General features: G+C 50.0%; 8 protein-coding genes across 8 annotated transcripts in view; 5 read left to right on the forward strand and 3 right to left on the reverse strand.

Annotated features, from left to right (window-relative positions):
* Nucleotides 1-1,563, forward strand: part of Pmar_PMAR006441 (repeat organellar protein, putative) — a gene marked incomplete at both ends in the record, with an annotated part of 5,092 nt that extends 3,529 nt beyond the window's left edge. The window contains 5 exons of the mRNA XM_002786975.1: nt 70-134; nt 380-485; nt 529-608; nt 1,203-1,291; nt 1,337-1,563. Of these exons, the coding sequence (XP_002787021.1) occupies nt 70-134; nt 380-485; nt 529-608; nt 1,203-1,291; nt 1,337-1,563 (567 nt within the window). The remainder of the gene's footprint in view (nt 1-69; nt 135-379; nt 486-528; nt 609-1,202; nt 1,292-1,336) is intronic.
* Nucleotides 1,564-1,650: 87 nt separating this feature from the next.
* On the forward strand, nt 1,651-3,324 carry Pmar_PMAR006442 (hypothetical protein; the record flags this gene model as incomplete). The annotated part of the gene is made up of 9 exons (XM_002786976.1): nt 1,651-1,775; nt 1,825-1,930; nt 1,972-2,120; nt 2,173-2,348; nt 2,390-2,514; nt 2,556-2,687; nt 2,773-2,964; nt 3,009-3,145; nt 3,192-3,324. 9 exons carry the CDS (start codon nt 1,651-1,653, stop codon nt 3,322-3,324), a joined length of 1,275 nt encoding a protein of 424 aa, XP_002787022.1.
* Nucleotides 3,325-3,362: 38 nt separating this feature from the next.
* Pmar_PMAR006443 (hypothetical protein) lies at nt 3,363-3,517 on the forward strand (the record flags this gene model as incomplete). The annotated part of the gene is made up of 1 exon (XM_002786977.1): nt 3,363-3,517. A coding segment is annotated over one exon (155 nt), but the record flags the coding sequence as incomplete, so codon positions are not given.
* Nucleotides 3,518-5,398: 1,881 nt separating this feature from the next.
* Nucleotides 5,399-6,187, reverse strand: Pmar_PMAR006444 (conserved hypothetical protein; the record flags this gene model as incomplete). Its single annotated transcript, XM_002786978.1, has 2 exons — nt 5,399-5,700; nt 5,734-6,187. The coding sequence occupies 2 exons, from the start codon at nt 6,185-6,187 to the stop codon at nt 5,399-5,401; spliced, it is 756 nt and encodes a 251-aa protein (XP_002787024.1).
* A 308-nt stretch (nt 6,188-6,495) lies between these two features.
* Pmar_PMAR006445 (hypothetical protein) lies at nt 6,496-7,949 on the reverse strand (the record flags this gene model as incomplete). Its single annotated transcript, XM_002786979.1, has 6 exons — nt 6,496-6,651; nt 6,700-6,951; nt 7,002-7,275; nt 7,322-7,413; nt 7,471-7,637; nt 7,688-7,949. The coding sequence occupies 6 exons, from the start codon at nt 7,947-7,949 to the stop codon at nt 6,496-6,498; spliced, it is 1,203 nt and encodes a 400-aa protein (XP_002787025.1).
* Nucleotides 7,950-10,919: 2,970 nt separating this feature from the next.
* Pmar_PMAR006446 (conserved hypothetical protein) lies at nt 10,920-11,679 on the reverse strand. Its single transcript, XM_002786980.1, has 2 exons — nt 11,258-11,679; nt 10,920-11,202 (listed from the first exon to the last, which is right to left on the reverse strand). Exons 1-2 carry the CDS (start codon nt 11,654-11,656, stop codon nt 10,984-10,986), a joined length of 618 nt encoding a protein of 205 aa, XP_002787026.1. The 5' UTR covers nt 11,657-11,679; the 3' UTR covers nt 10,920-10,983.
* Nucleotides 11,680-12,639: 960 nt separating this feature from the next.
* On the forward strand, nt 12,640-13,216 carry Pmar_PMAR006447 (hypothetical protein; the record flags this gene model as incomplete). Its single annotated transcript, XM_002786981.1, has 2 exons — nt 12,640-12,853; nt 13,170-13,216. The coding sequence occupies 2 exons, from the start codon at nt 12,640-12,642 to the stop codon at nt 13,214-13,216; spliced, it is 261 nt and encodes an 86-aa protein (XP_002787027.1).
* A 533-nt stretch (nt 13,217-13,749) lies between these two features.
* Nucleotides 13,750-15,129, forward strand: Pmar_PMAR006448 (hypothetical protein). The gene is made up of 7 exons (XM_002786982.1): nt 13,750-13,889; nt 13,934-14,036; nt 14,085-14,168; nt 14,215-14,333; nt 14,538-14,709; nt 14,761-14,900; nt 14,957-15,129. Exons 1-7 carry the CDS (start codon nt 13,759-13,761, stop codon nt 15,120-15,122), a joined length of 915 nt encoding a protein of 304 aa, XP_002787028.1. The 5' UTR covers nt 13,750-13,758; the 3' UTR covers nt 15,123-15,129.
* The last annotated feature ends 2,012 nt before the right edge of the window (nt 15,130-17,141 follow it).

The following is a 17,141-nucleotide window of genomic DNA, read 5'->3' on the forward strand; positions in this document are numbered from 1 at the left end:
TTTCGGCTAGCTCTTTCGATGTAAGGTTGCGTAGTGGTGATGTTTACAGCGATGATGTGGTATGATCAGGTGAAGGTGGCTCCCGGCAGGATAGGCTCGTACACGCCCCCAGTGCGTAGTAGCAGTAGCTTCAAGTAATCCATTTCAAGTATGTCCTGGTCCTAGTGATGGATCCTTTTTTCTTTTTCTGTCGTTTAGTGTAACTCCGAATACCCCGAGGTCTGTCGTGGATAGCGGCCCGAGCATCGCTCCTGGCACCGTCGGGGGAGGGGTTTCGGCAGCTTCTACTCCTGTTAGTAGTAGTGCACCGTCGTCATCATCATCATACAAGTACTAGCAGGGAGATGAGCTGGCTGGGCAGTGCTGCTGTGGTGTTCAGGCCGACGGCTACGGTTGATTACTCTACGGGTTCGACGTATGTGGCGGCCACCCCTGGTGATGTTACGACGTCGACGACATCTGATAAGCTAAAGCACGGTGGAGAGGTAGGTAGTGTTCGGTAGTTACAGGAGTGAGGAGTCGGTGTAGGTCACTTGGGACTACACTAAGAAGGGTGGCAAGAAGGTTGGAGGGTGGATGAAGGACGGCTATGGTGCTGCCAAGAGGAAGTGGGGGTAGTCACCTCTTCGTTGTTATTGTTATCCACTATTGTCCAGCTTGAATTCTTTGCAATATTGCATCTTACTGTGTTTCTATTGGTTTCTGTAGAGTGGTGTAGCGTTGCTTCTGTTCATCATCTCTGTCGGTTGAGGGTGTGCCTTCATCTCGAGGTGTTGTGTGGAGTGTCGGTGATTTATAATGGCTGGGATTTGGGGACGGACAGCTGACTGCAGCCTTCGCTGATCTCGGGGGATAGTCGAGGGTAGAGGTGGTGATGGTAGTAGTAGTAGCAGGGAGTAAGCGGAGTGTGAAGGATCGGGATGAGTTAGACGTAGGTGAAACGACTGCAGATCACAAGGGGATGATGAGGAAGGCATTCGCTTTATGAGGGGACGAGTTGAGATGCCTCATCTGGTCGGGGTATGAGCAACGGGATGATTGCGATATCTTCTCCGGTCGGGTCGGAGGAAACTACCTCCGAATTGGGAAGGGCGGTTGAGGAGTTATCACAGTCGTCGTAGTCGTCGTCGTCGTCGCCGTCGCTGTTGGTCTGATAATCTCCTCCTGCTAGACGATCGGATGGCCATGGTGTCGTCGTTCAGGTGCCGTGACACACATGGTTCTCGCTCATTTTTTGTGTGGTTGCTGAGAGGACAAATATCGGGGGTCGGAGTTGCAATAGAACGAATGAGTGAGGAGCTCCTCTTCTTCACTTTTCTACTGATTGTCTGTGCAGGTGAGAATTTGGATGCCACAGAACCCGGAGCAGCACGTTGGTGGTTACCTCATCACGATAAGGCGTCGTTTGCATTTATCAGAATTGACGACATTTTGGTAAACCCACCACGAGTTCATCTTACTATTGGCACCGACACATGTAGTGGATCACGCGTATGTTTCCCCCTCTACATCATTGACTCTCGGGCGCGTACGGGTAGATCTGCCTGGTTTTTTTCTATGTAGACTTCATATACTCGTCCACGTCGGGGTGTCCAGCGTTATGCTGTGTTCAGTATAAGTCAATTCATAGTATCAGTATTACTGCTTGGGATGTCCTCGTCTTCTTCTTCTCCCGTTGCTGACACTCAAGTGAAACAGGACCACGCTGTACCACTCAGTGGAGAGGACGCTAAAGATGGGCTCCTCCCCAGGGACTTCTCCCACGTCACTTGGCGGTAAGCCTGATGGTCGAGTGGCTGTGGTGAAGGGCAACTCGTCCGCAAGGTCCTCTTCCCCATTTGCCGCTACTCCCGATCCATTCTTGGACCTCCCGACGTATCCTATTGGATGTCTATTAATTCCTAGTACTGCTGATGCTACTGCTCCGGCTGTAAGCCCTTATCGGTGACCCTAGTGCATGTTCAGTGACAGGTCGCTGAACAGAATGGTGAGTTGCAGCGTGAACCGCCAGGACTCCAACCGTATGGCGAGAGAGCATCCCCACTTTTCCCGACGCCAATGGGGGACAGTGGAGGAGACTCTGACAGCATCACTATGGCGTTCAGGCCTATGACCAACACGTGCGATCTTTGTATGGGAAATTTTATCATTTCGAAATTTAATCACCTGCAGATGCAGCATGTTGGACGCGGCCCAGGTCTTTCCCACTGCCCCGCCCCCCGGCGGCTCACAGCAGCGCAAGGCTGGGCGACAGCGGTCCTTGTCGGAGAGCTCCGTCTCCAGTTGGGAGGACTCCTCTGGGAGTTCTTTGGAGGAATGCCCATCTGGCCCTATTCCCAATCCTCGAGGTCAGTGCCATGTAGCGTCATGCGATCACCCAGTGTCTCAGAAGCTACCGGACCTCTTGAGAGAGCTCTAGATGAGGCCGCCCGGACTGGTCGAGGACCACAGGAGCGTGATGGGATGACCATGTCCGCTCCCCCACCTAGATACACTGCTGGATATCTTCCTAATGTAAGCCTCTATCTTCTAGGATACTCGTATCTGTCTGTCAGTCGCTGCCGTTCAACGGCATTGCGCCACTCCTGGGTGGTAACGAGTATGACATAGTCCAACAGCTGGCTCTACTACAGCAACAAGCATGGGTTTTAGGCCAACTACATGCCACCAATGAGATCTGTACCAGAGTGGTAGCCTCAAATGTCCTCAGTAGTACTGCTGTCAGTTCGGAACTATAATATCAACCCGACAAACCCTACTGAGTCGTACCAGACGCAGCAGCAGCAGCCGGCGCCCACTACCAGGACCTCGGTGAAGCGCAACCAGCGCAAGGAGAGAGGAGGAGGACGGACGGAGCGTAGCGGCAGTGCGGGTCCGACCAAGGGAAGAAGACAATCGGGAACATCACTGGCTGGTCGGGTGGTTTCCCTGGCCGTGGGGGGCGCTGGCTCTCGACTCCTACAGGTGAGACCTAACGTCTTGGTGTGGTTGCACTAACGTAGCCTCAGGGGCATCTTACATCTGGTGTTGCCTCCCCTGAAGAGATCCGTTCCTTTGTGGAGGAGTGTCGGCCTTCTACTCGCATGCTGGCTACTGACCGTTATGGGAACTATTTCATACAAGAGCTATGCCACTACATGGATCCGTAGCGGTATCATCTTCCCGTGGCATTATATCAACAGCCTCTTCAGTTCTGATGTCTGCATCCTCTTGAAGGAGCTGGTCACTGCCCCGGACTTGGTAACGATCGCTCGAGACGTTGCAGGATCGAAGGTCCTCCTCGAAATGGGGTGTCGATTGAAGGCGAACAGACAAAACCCGTAAGCTTGGTTAACAGTGACTGTTAGACTGGAGTGTTATAGTCCTGATGGCATCATCGAAATTGCCGAAGTGCTCCAAAATAAGTTGTCGGATCTGTTGAATGAGCCCTCCTGCTTCACGTTGTTGGAAGCTGTTGCGGATGTACTCCCTACTGGAGTCCACGTGGATCAGTTCGTTGACGCAGTTATCTACACCAGTGGGTTCTGCTCATCTGGAAAGTGGTGTAATCGTTCTTGTTAGTTGAGAACCTTCTCGGAGTAGCGAACAACCGTAACGGAAGCCTATTGCTATCTACTTGTGTCATGCGCAAGCCTGATTGTAGGTCGACTATGAATGCACATTTTCACTCGTGCTTTTTTGAGGTATTCCTGAGCTGTGCAGCCGTATAGCTCTGGTGATAGACGGTGACACTATAACGCCCAAACGGCAACTCTCTGGTCATGGGAATCGCCTGTTGAAGACAATTAAGAGTTACCATGGCGGTCGATCATCAGATTCTCCCTGAGCACATTATACTATAATTGTTGACTTTGCCGTGTAGCGTATAATTCCCCCGTAAGTCTCTGCACATCTACCTGCATGCTGTGATTGGTACCCGTCACATTGTTGTGTTATACCAGTGGACAGTATCAACTCGAACCGAACACTATCCGCATCAACAGCAGGGCACACGTCCTCAAGTCCCTACACGAGAGCTTTCGGAACACATTTCACTTTGTTGATCGGTTCCGGTACGATCACATTGGCCTTATACAGTATAAGTGCAAGTAATCTGTGGCGCGCCTGAACAATATTATGGAGTCCTCATGGGATTACTATTGCACCTCCTTGATGGTCTGAATATGCCCGACTCGGAAGACGTGGTCGTCTGAGGGCGTTATCCCCTCCTCCGAACTCGTAGGCGGTGGAGGGCAGGATGGGGCCTCTGTTGTAATTTCCCTCTTGACTTAACAAAACCATACTTCAGTCAGTAACAGGGATATAGGAAGAGATACTGATCTGATGCTCAAATATGCACCACAATATCGTAATACGTTCAAAACATCATCTAGCGAGGAGAGACAAATGCACAGCCTAGCTCAGATAATTACACAATAATATCACAAATTACATACGGTATCTTTGTAGGAGGGAGTTCACTACACTCTCTTGATTTCTTCAAGGGTGGCTTGCTGCCAACCCCTCCCCACAGGAGTTTCTCCATGGTCATAGGAAGTATCGCAGCCTCAATCTATGGTCAATATCCCCATAGCAACTCCAATGGCGATAACATAGATGAAACATGCGAGAAGCATGTGTTGACATTAATCTTGCCTAGCGGTGGCCCGTCGTACTGGTGGATTAGGGCCACTCTGCTGTTAACTTCACGCTAGGGAAATGGGTTGAATTCTTGACCCTCGTCCATGGTGGTAAGGAGTAGTGACGCCAGTTGTTGCTGCAGCAGCAGCAATGTTGCGTTGATTGTTGAATGTTGATTGTTGAGTGTTGATTGTTGAATGTTGATTGTTGAGTGTTGATTGTTGAATGTTGATTGTTGAGTGTTGATTGTTGAATGTTGATTGTTGAATGTTGATTGTTGAGTGTTGATTGTTGAGTGTTGAGTGTTGATGGTTGAATGTTGATTGTTGTCGTTGTCGTTGTCGATTGTTGATTGTTGTTGTCGATTGTTAAATGTAGAATGTTGTTGTTGATTGTTGTTGTTGATTGTTGTTGTTTAATTCGATGGCACGGAGGGAGAATGCCGCCCAACAACCCGGTTGACAAAACACCACAGGACGATGTTGATTTACGATGTTGTTGATAATGGTAAGTAGTAGATGTCGCAATACTATGATCATCATCATAACCCCTAGTCCTATCTACAGCAGCAGTAGTGAGGAAGACGAGAAGCAGGTGATAGTTGCACAAGAATGGACAAGAGGGCGATGAGAGGACAAAAAGAATACACGACCAAGAGTGTGCAGACAACAAAAGCAGTCTTGATGAGCTGAAGCAACACGAAGGCGCCGCCACATACGAGAGTAGTATCATCCGTGTCAGCCAGCCAGCACTGGCGACTCATATGTCACGTGTAACACTAAAGTGTCGATCCCCCGACAGTGGGTGTAGCAGTAGATCCCTCAGCTAGGGAAGCACTCTGGATATCCGAACCACCTTGAGCGGCCACACTGCTCTTCATGCTACCGGGTTCGCCTCTCGATATTGTATCCAGTCCAGTTTGACTTGATCTTTGAGCCTGCTGCTGCTGCTGCTGTAGGAGCCTCCCTTGTTGTCGAAGGAGATCAAGCGGTGGTTGCTGTTGATGTTGTTGTAGCCTCGGCGTCCCCTGTGGTGACGGTAGCTGTGGATCAGCCCATCCAGCTTGAGGGAATGACGAGCCTACCACCATGTCACTCGACTTCCTACTACCACCTTGCTGATGATGACTCTGGACCGATCCTCCCCTACTGCCTCTCCCCACACCCTGAGCGTTTCCGTGACGGCCTCCCCCTCCTCTACCACCCTTCTGTGGTGAGGGTAGGGCGGCTCCCCACTGCTGCTGCTGTTGCTGCTGTTGAACACCAGTAGGTCCTTCAGCCGGGAATGACATCCCATGAGGCTGATGATAGTATCCAGCGAACTGAGCCGGACTACCGCCGCTAGGGATGGGGAGCAGACTGTCCTTTGGTTGTTGTTGTGGTTGCGATGACGGAAAGTTGATAGAAGGGGGCGGAGGAGGCGGAGTCCAAGCTACACCTTGTTGTTGGGCAGCTGCGGCAGCGGCCATAGTCGCAGCTATGTATCCCTGCTGGAAGGCAGCGATCGTCGCAGCATCAGCTGTGGTACCAGGGGCGCCCCCCGGTGGCAATGGCATCATAGGAGACATCGGAACAACGTGATGAGAGTACGGCGCGCCGCCCGCGTTGCTACTGTACTGTTGCTGCTTGAACTGCTGCTGTTGTTGTTGCCTCTTGTTCCCCCCTCTGCGTCGGGTATCCTTATTCCGAGTCTCATCCTCAAAAGACGGTCTCCCGCCGAGTACCGGAAATGCCGCATTATATGCCGCAGGGTCGCTGAGTAGCGTAGGAGGCGCTTGCTGCACGCGGCCTAATTGTGGTATTATAGAAACTGCTTGGCGGTTGTAACTGACAGAGAGTATGAGGATAAGATTGTGGACTTAGCCGTTTCAAAGCCTTACTCTGGATCGTCCAGATCGGTACCCTTGGGGATGTGCTTCCGAGCGCTCTCCATAGCGGCCAGGTCTTCATTCGAATATACCAACGGTGTACCATCGTCCTCTTGAAAAATCTTAGCCCGAATCTTGTTGTAATGCTCTTCCCGTAGGTCAACCTACGTAGATATGAAGCAAGTGCATGAGGAGACGATATAGAACCTCACCGGAAGGTTATGTAAGAGATTAGCCTCTGAATACTTCCCGCCTTCATCACTCGAGGACTCATCAGGCCTCGAGGCCCTCGTATTCTTGCCCTTGGACCCAGGGCCCCTCCTGAGAATCTTCACCCCACGACGTTTCACCCCCGCAGTGGCTGCTGCCGGGTCCTCTCCAGTCTCTGATGGGGTCCTTTCAGCTGAAGCACCCCCTTCACTACAGGTGCCTCTCACATCACTGCAATGCTCGTCCACACCACCCTAAGGGAGAGCCAATCCCTAAGAAAGAGTCCTAGCCGTAACCGACTCACCTCAAGCACCCCTTCATCGGAATGAGCTCGCTCTACACTTCGCCGCGCCACATTGCTGTCAGACTCTTGTTGTTGACGACTGTGAGACTGCTGCTGCTGCTGTTGCCTAGGCACGTATGGCCAGGGCTGGCCGCCATCAGCCATCTCGGCTGCTTCTAGTGCACTCCGACAAAGTTCTTGGAGTATGGTATTAGGCACGCACGTCCGCTCAGTTCGTACGAGAGTTACGGTACACATATCAGAGCCTTTGGCGTAGTCAACTTCTCGATCCATTCTAACACTCGGGGGTCGCTTATATCGTCAGCAATGGCAGGACTCACCTAAAGTAGTCCCCGAGCTTATGTATCAGCATTCTCTGATATTTTCCAAGTGGATTCGTGAGCTTCAGCCTTTCCGAGTCGGTCTCGGTGATCTACCACAATCGGAGACCACTATCGTCCATACCTCCGTCCTTCCCCCTGCCTCCTACCATCTTGTGTATAGCAGGCTCTATCTCCAGCAGCAAAAGTCTGTGTTGTGGTTGCTTCAGTGCACTCACAATAGCACGGTCGACGGTCTGGGTTGCCGCTAAGGACTCGTCAAAGTGAACCAACTGCTTGGAGCTGCCTGGCATCCCTCCACGTCTGTTGTGTGGTCCTGAGATCCAATCTGTGTTCTATGGCCCAGCCCCCCTTCTCGAGTACTACTGAGTTGCTGCATTCCTCCCCGGGAATTGAACCCGAGACCTCCTCCTCCTCCCTGCTGGTGGGGGTGTTGTTGTTGTTGTTGGTGTCCACCCATAGCAGGCAATACATTGCCCATGATGGGTGATGCCATATTCTTGCCTGGTCCATAGGCTCCCATAGGATATGCAGGTATCATGAAGTGGCCGCCGCCACCAGCAGCAGCAGGGGCAGGCATTGCATACACCCCGCCTGGTGCGGCTGGGTATCCACTACCACCACCCATCTCGGAAGTACCAGTGAAGCCCTGTGGGGGCGGGGGTGGGTAGTAGCACCCTTCGAGCTGGGATGATGACCGAACTTGCTGTTGCTGCTGGGGCGTCTGTTGTTGTTGTTGCTGGCCACTGCCTTCGACCACACCTCTAGAGGTCGATGATGATGGAGATGCCGGAAATTGCCTTGTGAAAGGCGGCTGGGGGCCGCCGCCACTCATTCAGTTTAATAAAAAAGGAGAGGCGATGCCCCGATAATAACCGAACAATACTGTCACAACATATGATCGTCACCATCCCTCTCCCTCCACGGAGTTGAAGGCATCCAGCTTCCCCTTCTGCCAGTGTCCCAGGCCCCTCCTCTATATTCACGTGATCGAGCACGAGTACTGGTATATGCAACAAAACCGCATTGCTTCCTCAGAAGGTCCCATGCAGAAACATGATGAATTCTCGCCCGAGTGTTCATCTCTCGAACACACTCCGGTGACTCACAGCAGTTGATCAAACGCATTCCAATCACGGAAACGCCTCCCGCCCATCACTACTGTTTTCACTGCAGTTTAATCCCTATCCGCTACTACTATAAACATTGAAGTCTATCGATTCAGCTGCGGTATTCGGAGTCATCATATGAACGCAGTGTCCTCATTTATCGATTACAATGGCGAGCGCGGTTGGCCGCGCAAAGCCTCATTGACGGGTGACGGGTATGATGATTCTACTACTGTTCAGTGATGTCTCGTGTCCCTAATGCTTTCGCACCGAACTGTGACGACTGGAGCTCTCCACGGTGAGCGTGTGACCGGAAAATACTGTTTTTCATGACTCACTTCTCAGGTCCAAAGCCATTCTAGCTGCCCTCGCTACAATGCAATCTACTGATAACACGGAATTTCACCCGAGTAGGTGACGGGTCCGTCCTATCCTTACCTATCCGATGGTTGCGAGATCGATCCTCGGTTGCAGAATCTCATTGACATAAAAATTGTTTGTTGCTTAACGAGTGTTCAGGCACATCGTCATCATCGCCTTCTACGAAACACCCTCTAACATCGACTGTGGAGCAGAGTAATAGCCGTAGTAGTGACATTCATTTTCGAGGGGATAGCATTAGTATTGATATTAGTTGGAATCGAAGTAGTGGTCCTACTCATAGTCCGGAGTCGTTCATAAAAGTTAGCCGTTGATGACAGCGTAGACATTTTATTTGCTAAACCATTTATAAATTTGTTATTCAAACCATCATTCGTTGAACTCTTTCTCCTTTGGATCAGAAGTGATATCAAAGCTTCTGTGGTGGTGATAGTAGGAATGATAGCATCGGTGTATGCCCTCTGAATCACCGCAGCCCTTTTCCAGGTACTAAGCGTCAACGAACAATATCGGCAGACGAAACAGCGTGCAGTTCCGCCTCCGTGAGTGACCCAAGGAACGCTCATCATGCCATCTCGACCGCCGATCGGCTCGATCCTAACCCTGAGGACTTACGCTTAGTCTTACCTCCCCAAACTCGAATGGAACTACCGAGACAGGTGATGGCTAGCACTACTGTGGCGTGTGAATAGTAATGTCATCAGATACCATTATCGTTGAACTCCTCTCGTAACCGCGTATTCGAAGAAGGGCCCTTAGGGAGTACCTCTTCCACGTCTAATGATGCCCAGTTGAATGCTGCCCTTCAAACCGCATTGACTGGTACTAATTCCACCGCTGGGTAGAAGAGTTTCTCATTTCAGTGCAAAGCCGGAATGCAGCTAATCGATTCGACCTTGATCATTCGTCTCGTATCTTTGGTTTCCCAAGTAATATACGGAAATGATACTTTTGGTAGTATGTTATGAATCGTTCAGTTCATCGAGAGAACTCATTTGCTCTACCCAAGTCCACCTCCTGGGGAGGCTTGACAGAGTCTCCGCAGATGCACTATCAAACGCCATCTGCAGTAGCGGCTTCGACCAACCCAGACGCAGTAAGGAACTTGCCCCCCTTGTGCTGTTCGATCCGTTGTCGTAGGGTTGCCGAGAATCCCCTCCGCGAGAGCTTTCGTTCACTGGGCTCCCTCTGGACCACTTGAATACGGCTGAGGTAAAGGGAGGTCATGACAAGGCGTTAATCAGTTCTTGTGTCGTTTCATTCTGACATTCTGTTAACATCGCACCATTTTGGAAGTTTACCCACGACTTAGTCTAGGAATGCTGCCGAAATTGTCCCGCAATTGTCACGTGAAGTTGCCCATATGCATATCTTTCTACACCGATCTTATTCTATAGGGCGCCTTGCCGAAGATTCGACTCGGGGAGGCTGGCAGGGGTCGATTAAAAACGATACTCTCCCAGAGCCTTCGTAGTAATCCCGCACTACGACCAGTAGGTTCTCTCTATTATCCGCCTCATCGTTCCATTGCTTTTTTTCGAGGTTTGCAATAGTATTGCTAGACTGAAGAGCGCTACAGTGCCTCAACTGTTGCGTATGGCGGAGATATGCGGGTGCCTGGACCAGGCCATGGCTATTGCTCGAGACTATCAACAGACCAGAGCCGTTAAGGTTTGTCTGTCATCATCATCATCATCATCATCACCGTGTTGTATTTGCTACTCAGGGTCGGAAATCTCCATCCTCACGGGGTAGTCAGTCGTCCAGCAGTCGTGTAAGCTGTGAATCTGCGGCATGTTAGGAGGGCCCCTTGTTGACCTTAGGCAATACTGCCAACAGCTGAGAGAGTGCGGCCAAGTTCTGCTGTGGATACTACTAACACTCAGTTGCTTACTGAGCCGTAGAATAGTAGAGGGCAATGCCGATGATATATCGTTTGATCAGGTACTGGTGGACTGATGGGAACGAACGTAGCCGCCCAGGCGACCAGTGGTAGTATAATTGTATACTAGTCTGGCATGTATTCCCATGAGCTCATTCACCCTTTTGTCGTGGTTAAAGTAGTGGTTGTGTTGGAGCTTAATTTGAGCAACGCAAATGATTAGGACCAGGAACTCAGCCAGTGGTGTGATAATGTTGCACAGAAACAGTAGCGGTGTTTCAACTATACAGTCACCATTTATGGACATCTTTATCGCCAGTAGACATGAAAGAGTCGATAACGATAGAAAAAGCAGCAAAACCAGCACAGCCCATTGCCATAGCCTGAGGGCCTCCTTTGTAAGCTAGAGCGGCACCAGTAAGACAACCAGCATAAATAGAGTTGTTGAGATCATGAGATCCTCTGGCACGCTCGACGAAGCAGTCGACACCAGAGTACACGGCACCACACTGAAATGAAAATTCTCAATTGTGTTCGCGAAGCGACGCACCCGGTGAGTAGTACCACTGCGAATCCTTTGGCCATCGAAACGGACGCTTGTCCGAAGCCTTTGTATGCCTGGCGAACCTGTTGGCGGAATGGGAGACTCGCATCGACGTCTATGGGTTGCATTGTATGGAAGAAACCGCCCATGAGGAGACCGAGAGCCCCTCCCATGAAGTAGGAGGACACGGCTCGACCGATACAGGATTCAAAGATGACTTGTGGGTTCATCTTGATACGTTGCCAGTAGGTGAGGTTACTGTACTCGGCCTGGTCCTTGTTAATGAAGGTCAAGTGGCGGTATTCGGGCCGTAGGAAAATGTCGATGGTGTCGTCCATTCTGGTAGGAGGAGGCGAGGTACGATCGAATTCAGATGCCGAGAGGCCTTTCGGTGTTGTAGAGGACGAGGCTTCGGCCATTAGATATGAAACACTATAAAACTACATAAGAGCGATATGGGAAAGTCGTCTTCGGCTGGATAGAAGATTGGTTTATGGATGCTGCGACCAGACTGACGACTTCATCCGTGTGTAGGCCAACAGCGATAGCGAACAGCTAACAGAATTCGGACGGCGTATTGTGGCCGTATAGCGAGCGGAGCTGACCCTTGGCAACCACGGTTAACCTTATGTGGCAAATGCCTTTACTACCAATGGGAGAGTCTCAGTCGTTTGATATCCTACTGGTCCTTCTGCAGTGTAGACGGCTAGTGTTTGGCTCACACTAGGCCGGGCCTTGACATCTCAGCCCTCTCCAACTCGTCTAGTGAATTCTTCCGATTATGGATTCCCAAGCGGTGGAGATTTATAAGAATCACACGCCAGAACCACTTCAGTAAGCCTTACCTTACTCTCGTTACTTCCTTCAGGGCAATGGAACGGCCAACTGTGGGCAATTTGTGGGCGTGCGCGCTTTACTCTAGAGGTGTCTCAATTTTGGTACACACGTACCCTTTACGACTACACCCGTACTGCTCTAGACTTTCCTTTCGATAATTCAGACGTCTTTGACGTCATGAATTAGACCTGCCCGTACCCAAGCAGCTTGGGCCAAGCTGATGCACGTGAAGACTTGTGTTATGTACACGGGTCACTCTTCGACACTTATGCAAGTTGTCTGGGGTCAGTGTCGATAGCCGAGCGGTGTTGGCACTGTCAACTCGAGTATGTGAACGTTAAGAAGAATATTAATAATATCGCAGTAGGACATACTAGCCGCGTTGAGATGACTCATAGGTCGCTAATGAAGACCATTTCTAACCCACCTCGCCTCGAATACGTGATGGCTTCGTGTGTCACGTCACTTATGTGCATGCGTGACAAGCGTGACAAGATCGAGCCTTACACACCCCTTTCGTAGATGTATCAGTGAGCTTCTAGTTCTCCTACTCTCTGCCATTAAAATGACCACCAGCCCTTCTTCAACACCCCTTGAGATTGCTGAGGTGTCGCAAGAGTGGTCTCCCATCAAAAAGCGTATGTACAAGACTCAGGTCTGTAAGTATTTCATTCGTGGTCGCTGCCTTCACGGCCCTCTATGTGCCTTCGCCCATTCGGTTGACGAGCTGAATAGAAAGCCCAACCTCTCGATGACTAAGTTCTGTGCTAAACCGAAATGTAGCGATCCACAGTGTCCTTTTGCGCATACGTTGAAGGAGTTAAGGTTGGGTCTCGCCGCCACTACTAACGAGGACAATCCTTCTTCTGCTGATTTACAAGATTCCTTCTATTCAAACTATTTTGAACAACAACGTAGCATTTTATGTCGTAGCCGTGTAGGACGTTGCCGTGTTGTTGATGATGATGGTGGTAGTGGTAGTAGTAATGGCAGACAAGGCCTATTGCCAGCCCCTTCTGCAGTGCCCCGTCCCAAATATCTCGCGAAGGGGAAGAAGCCGGTCATATCAAAGATTCAGAATCGCCCTTCTCCTAGGCTCCCGACTGCCACATCGAGTGTTCCGTGTCCTGCATCAGGAGTAGACAATATCAACGAGATCAGGGATCTCGTGAACCATTTGAAATTGCTTTCTTATCTCGAAGAGCACACAGATGAAGTGCCTACTGCCACTTGGGTTTAGACTCCAGTTAAAGGTCTATGTATTCACTACTTTTCAGTCAGCTATACGTTATTAAAAGCCGGTTGTGGATTCCTGGTAAACCATTGACTGAGTCTTCTTCCAGTGGTACTTTTCGTCAAGGTAGACTTTGAAAGGATGCGAGGATGACAGAACTTGAACATTGATATTTTTTCACAGCAATCTGTTCTTTGATCTCTCGCAATTTTATCGCTCATATAGCGTATTTCTACTGCTTCGATTCAGTGTAAAATTGCCTTGGTCAACGTTGCAATGATCAGCGCGACTGAGTGCATACTTCATACTGTTATTGCCAGTATCTTTTTCTGTTTCCTTCTCCGTGCCTTGGCTCACAGGGAAGACTATCATCATCAGATAGCGAGTTGTGTTGTACTAAGGCGAACAGAGAAGGGTCATGCAAAGTTAAGCGGCTTGACGTGTATATTTATGTCGAGTCCTGAAGTCACGAAAGGGTTGGCTACTGTCGAAAGAATGTTGTTTGACAGCTGCGGCTACTTGGTGTTGAAGAAAGTCTTTACCAAGGAAGAAATTTCAGAGCTCGACAGCCTTTTCGATAGGTATAAGCGACATTCACAACTTGGTGAAAGGAGGTTTTCCACAGATATGCAGACGAGTTTGTGGCAAGAAACGAGGGTGTTGCTACGGCCCGTAGCGACTTCTTCAAGGGAAACTCGGGACGATCGGATTACGGTAAAGTTTTGCAGGTAGATGCTCAGCTGCTCAGCAGGGCGACCGTATGTGTATCATTGTAGAGATGGACGCAAGAATCTTCGGTGTGCGCGAGTATCTTTGAGCATCCTCGATTGAACCCAGTGATAGAGGAGATCTGTGGAAAAGCAATAATAAGTGCAAGCGAGTGTATGACATTGTCATTATACTCAGGGTTTCCGACTTGACCACTTTCCGCTGGCTTTTGAGCAGAATCCGGGTGGTGAGGGATTCGACCTTCATGGTGGTCGACTACTCCCATCTGGCGACATCAACTTCCCAGTAGCATATACGTGAGTCGGTCAGTGGCTTGAGTTTTTTTTTCGTATCGAATTCCTCGCTGGAAGTAGCAGTGAGCGAGCAGCTATGATGCACACTGAGACTATAAGGACGGCCTTTATATTCCGAAGGAATCGTCTGTAAACAATTGTGTTACTATTTTCCCGATTGTCCCATCTGTCTTGGGGACAGCAGCAACACAGTTGTCCACGCCTCAGATCCGTTGACAACACGTCAGTCCACACCAGTCTATTGGCGGTCTCAATTGCCGTCAGCGATATGGCCCAGGGAGCTGGTGGCTTTGTAGCCCTTCCAGGATCGCATAAGTGTAGTTTTCCAGCTACAGATGATATCCTGCATGCCAGGCATCCAGCTGTTAAGAGCATGATGGTGATACACCCGACGATCAAGGTTCACTCGTTGTCGGTGGGTTTCTTCTAGGTCCAGCCAGGAATGGAGGCTGGAGATGTCCTCGTATTCACTGAGGCGTTGATGCATGGGACTTTGCCGTGGAAAGGAACACATACGAGGAGAACTCTGCTGTTCCGCTTTGGACCTGCAACTTGTGCTTACGCCAGAGGGTAAGAAGCGTTCGAGAGTGGATTCAACTTTAGTTTGAATTGAACTTCCCGTGTAGGTATCTCTGTAGTCCGGCCGAAATCGCCAAGCTGAACTTATCCGAAACCGCTAAGGAGATGCTACTACCACCGTATCACTCCCGTTATGATCGTGCTGTTGCTTCGCAGCGGTCAGAGGAGCAGTTAGACTACGATAGAAAAGTTTTTGGTCAGCCCTATTATTGATGCTTAGTCACTCATTATCATAGTCTCTTTCTATACTCTGCAGTTGTTTGACTTCGGGCAGGATTGTGTCTTGGCTTTGGGAATCAACTTACTAGGTTTACACTTTCGTGGAGGACTGAGCATGGAGGCCCGACCATCTTTACGACGCTGTGGGAGAGTCCCAGCCATTGGGCTGGCTGCTCTCCAGGGGTTGTGGTAGTGACTCTAGGATGGAAGGTGATGCTCTGATAGTGAGTGTCGTCTTATCTTGGTGAGCAGCGTTATCTGCTGGACCTGTGCATAAGGGACATTCTAGTGAAGGATTCCGGATGACTGATCGCGGGTGAAGGGGTCCGTGCTTATTACGAGGAGGCCAGAGGGGTGAGGATAGACCGTGTTTGCTGAGTGGCTATTGGTATGTTAGCAGCGAGACCTAATGGAGTGCCGCGGTAGTAATAGCTTGAATGGGCCGTGCCTGCTCGGTCAATTTACTGTGTAGGAAGATGCATGAGATTTCGTTGCATGGACGCGTACATGTAGACTTTGTGGTGGACCCAACGAGTCAGCCGGACATCAAAGTGAGCCACTCAGTGATGCACTTTCACGGTTGCCCGCTCTTTGGACAGGTGGTAAATGTAGGTGGTGTAGGGCTCGGGGAGGTCCACCTGCTTGCATCAAGATTAGACAGTTCTCCGCAGCTGGGGAGATAATAGGATGATCATAGTCATCCTTGGTTAGCTATGATGATGTTACAGGTCTATAACGTGACGGGGTCGGTAGCTCAAGGAGTTGGTCCGCTCACATCGCAGGTGAGAACAATAGGGCGATCCTTCATCAGGACTCTCATTGGAAGTATTCTTGGAGTTGAGCCGGTGGATGGTGTGATCAGTTACGGAGGGCCAACCAATTTTTCGCGTCAGAAACTCGCGAGCGCGAAAAATAATGGTCATGGTCCTTCTTAGTACCCTCTACCGACTCTGTCTAACATTGGACTCGCAGTTCAATACGTCTTCTAGGGAACACCACACCTCAGTGGTGTTCCTTGCAAGACGTTTTGGACCCGACTGTTGGGTATTTTCGAACGTTCAAAGGGTTATTATGCCTGGTCAAAGCCAGAAGCCTAGTTCGGCATCTCTTTCAACTCACTCCGGAGACTTGCTCTATACATACGACTTGATCAGGCGCTGGAGTCCTCGGTCCAACCTTCGTGGTCTAACTCTGATCCCTCGGGAATGCTCGAGCTTTTTTGTGACGATTCCAGCAACGGGGATAGGTACTCAGTTATTCAGAGTAGGCCTTGATAGCAAATTATTCAATCACTTCATATACTTGAGAGTGGTCTACATGAGTGAACCATGAAAGGGTTCATGCAAGGTGTGCGCGAAAATACTCATCCGAGTATACATAGAGGCATCCTCCAATTGACCCCCCTAAGAGCAGTCGTCACAGCAGGTCGTAGTGTGACCGTCGGAAATCAACATGCGTGAGGTTCGCCTCTTGATCTGGATTCGGAAGGGACTTGATGCTCACCTTGATTGACGACCACGATGACATAGCCGCCACAGAGTTTGGTCCGGAACTTCCTTGGATCAGTTGCCCTTATCAAATCGCTTCGTCTCCTACAGGGAGCCTGGAAGACGGCATTTGTCGTCAAGGCCCAAGGTCACTCATTGAGCCAGAGGTCGCCTACTTTGAAACTCGATTTTGGGGCGCGTGTTCCATCTTATAAAATAGTGGAGACATGATGACACAGCTTGCCATTGTGGCACTAAGTCATTTATGTCAGAACACATAATAGGTTGCCAATAGGTTCGAGACCGGTATCCGGAAACCGATATCCGTCATGTGTCATCATGTCTCCACTACTCTCCACAGAAATGAAGCTGAGCGATATCGATAAGAAAACTCCGACTCCTTGCGTTATGTGATAGTTGGTATTGTCTCGTATCCTGCGGTCAGCATCCCTGTACGATGAACGCCGATAACGTATCAATACATGGCCAGTTCTTCCATAGGTAAACTCTCGTCTAAGTTTATTAT

This window comes from Perkinsus marinus (genome assembly GCF_000006405.1).
Source record: "Perkinsus marinus ATCC 50983 genomic scaffold scf_1104296930488, whole genome shotgun sequence".
NCBI classification, from domain to species: Eukaryota; Perkinsozoa; order Perkinsida; family Perkinsidae; genus Perkinsus; species Perkinsus marinus.

Bases quoted from the DNA above. Each gene is read 5' to 3' on its own strand.
- Pmar_PMAR006446 (XM_002786980.1), bottom strand. From the start codon at position 11,656: ATGGCCGAAGCCTCGTCCTCTACAACACCGAAAGGCCTCTCGGCATCT. The intron at 11,203-11,257 runs GTACTACTCACC...TTTTCATTTCAG, and splicing joins TGGCCAAAGGATTCGCAGTG to TGTGGTGCCGTGTACTCTGG.
- Pmar_PMAR006448 (XM_002786982.1), top strand. From the start codon at position 13,759: ATGTCGAGTCCTGAAGTCACGAAAGGGTTGGCTACTGTCGAAAGAATG. The intron at 14,334-14,537 runs GTGAGTCGGTCA...TCCACGCCTCAG, and splicing joins AACTTCCCAGTAGCATATAC to ATCCGTTGACAACACGTCAG. The intron at 14,710-14,760 runs GTGATACACCCG...GGTTTCTTCTAG, and splicing joins CAGCTGTTAAGAGCATGATG to GTCCAGCCAGGAATGGAGGC.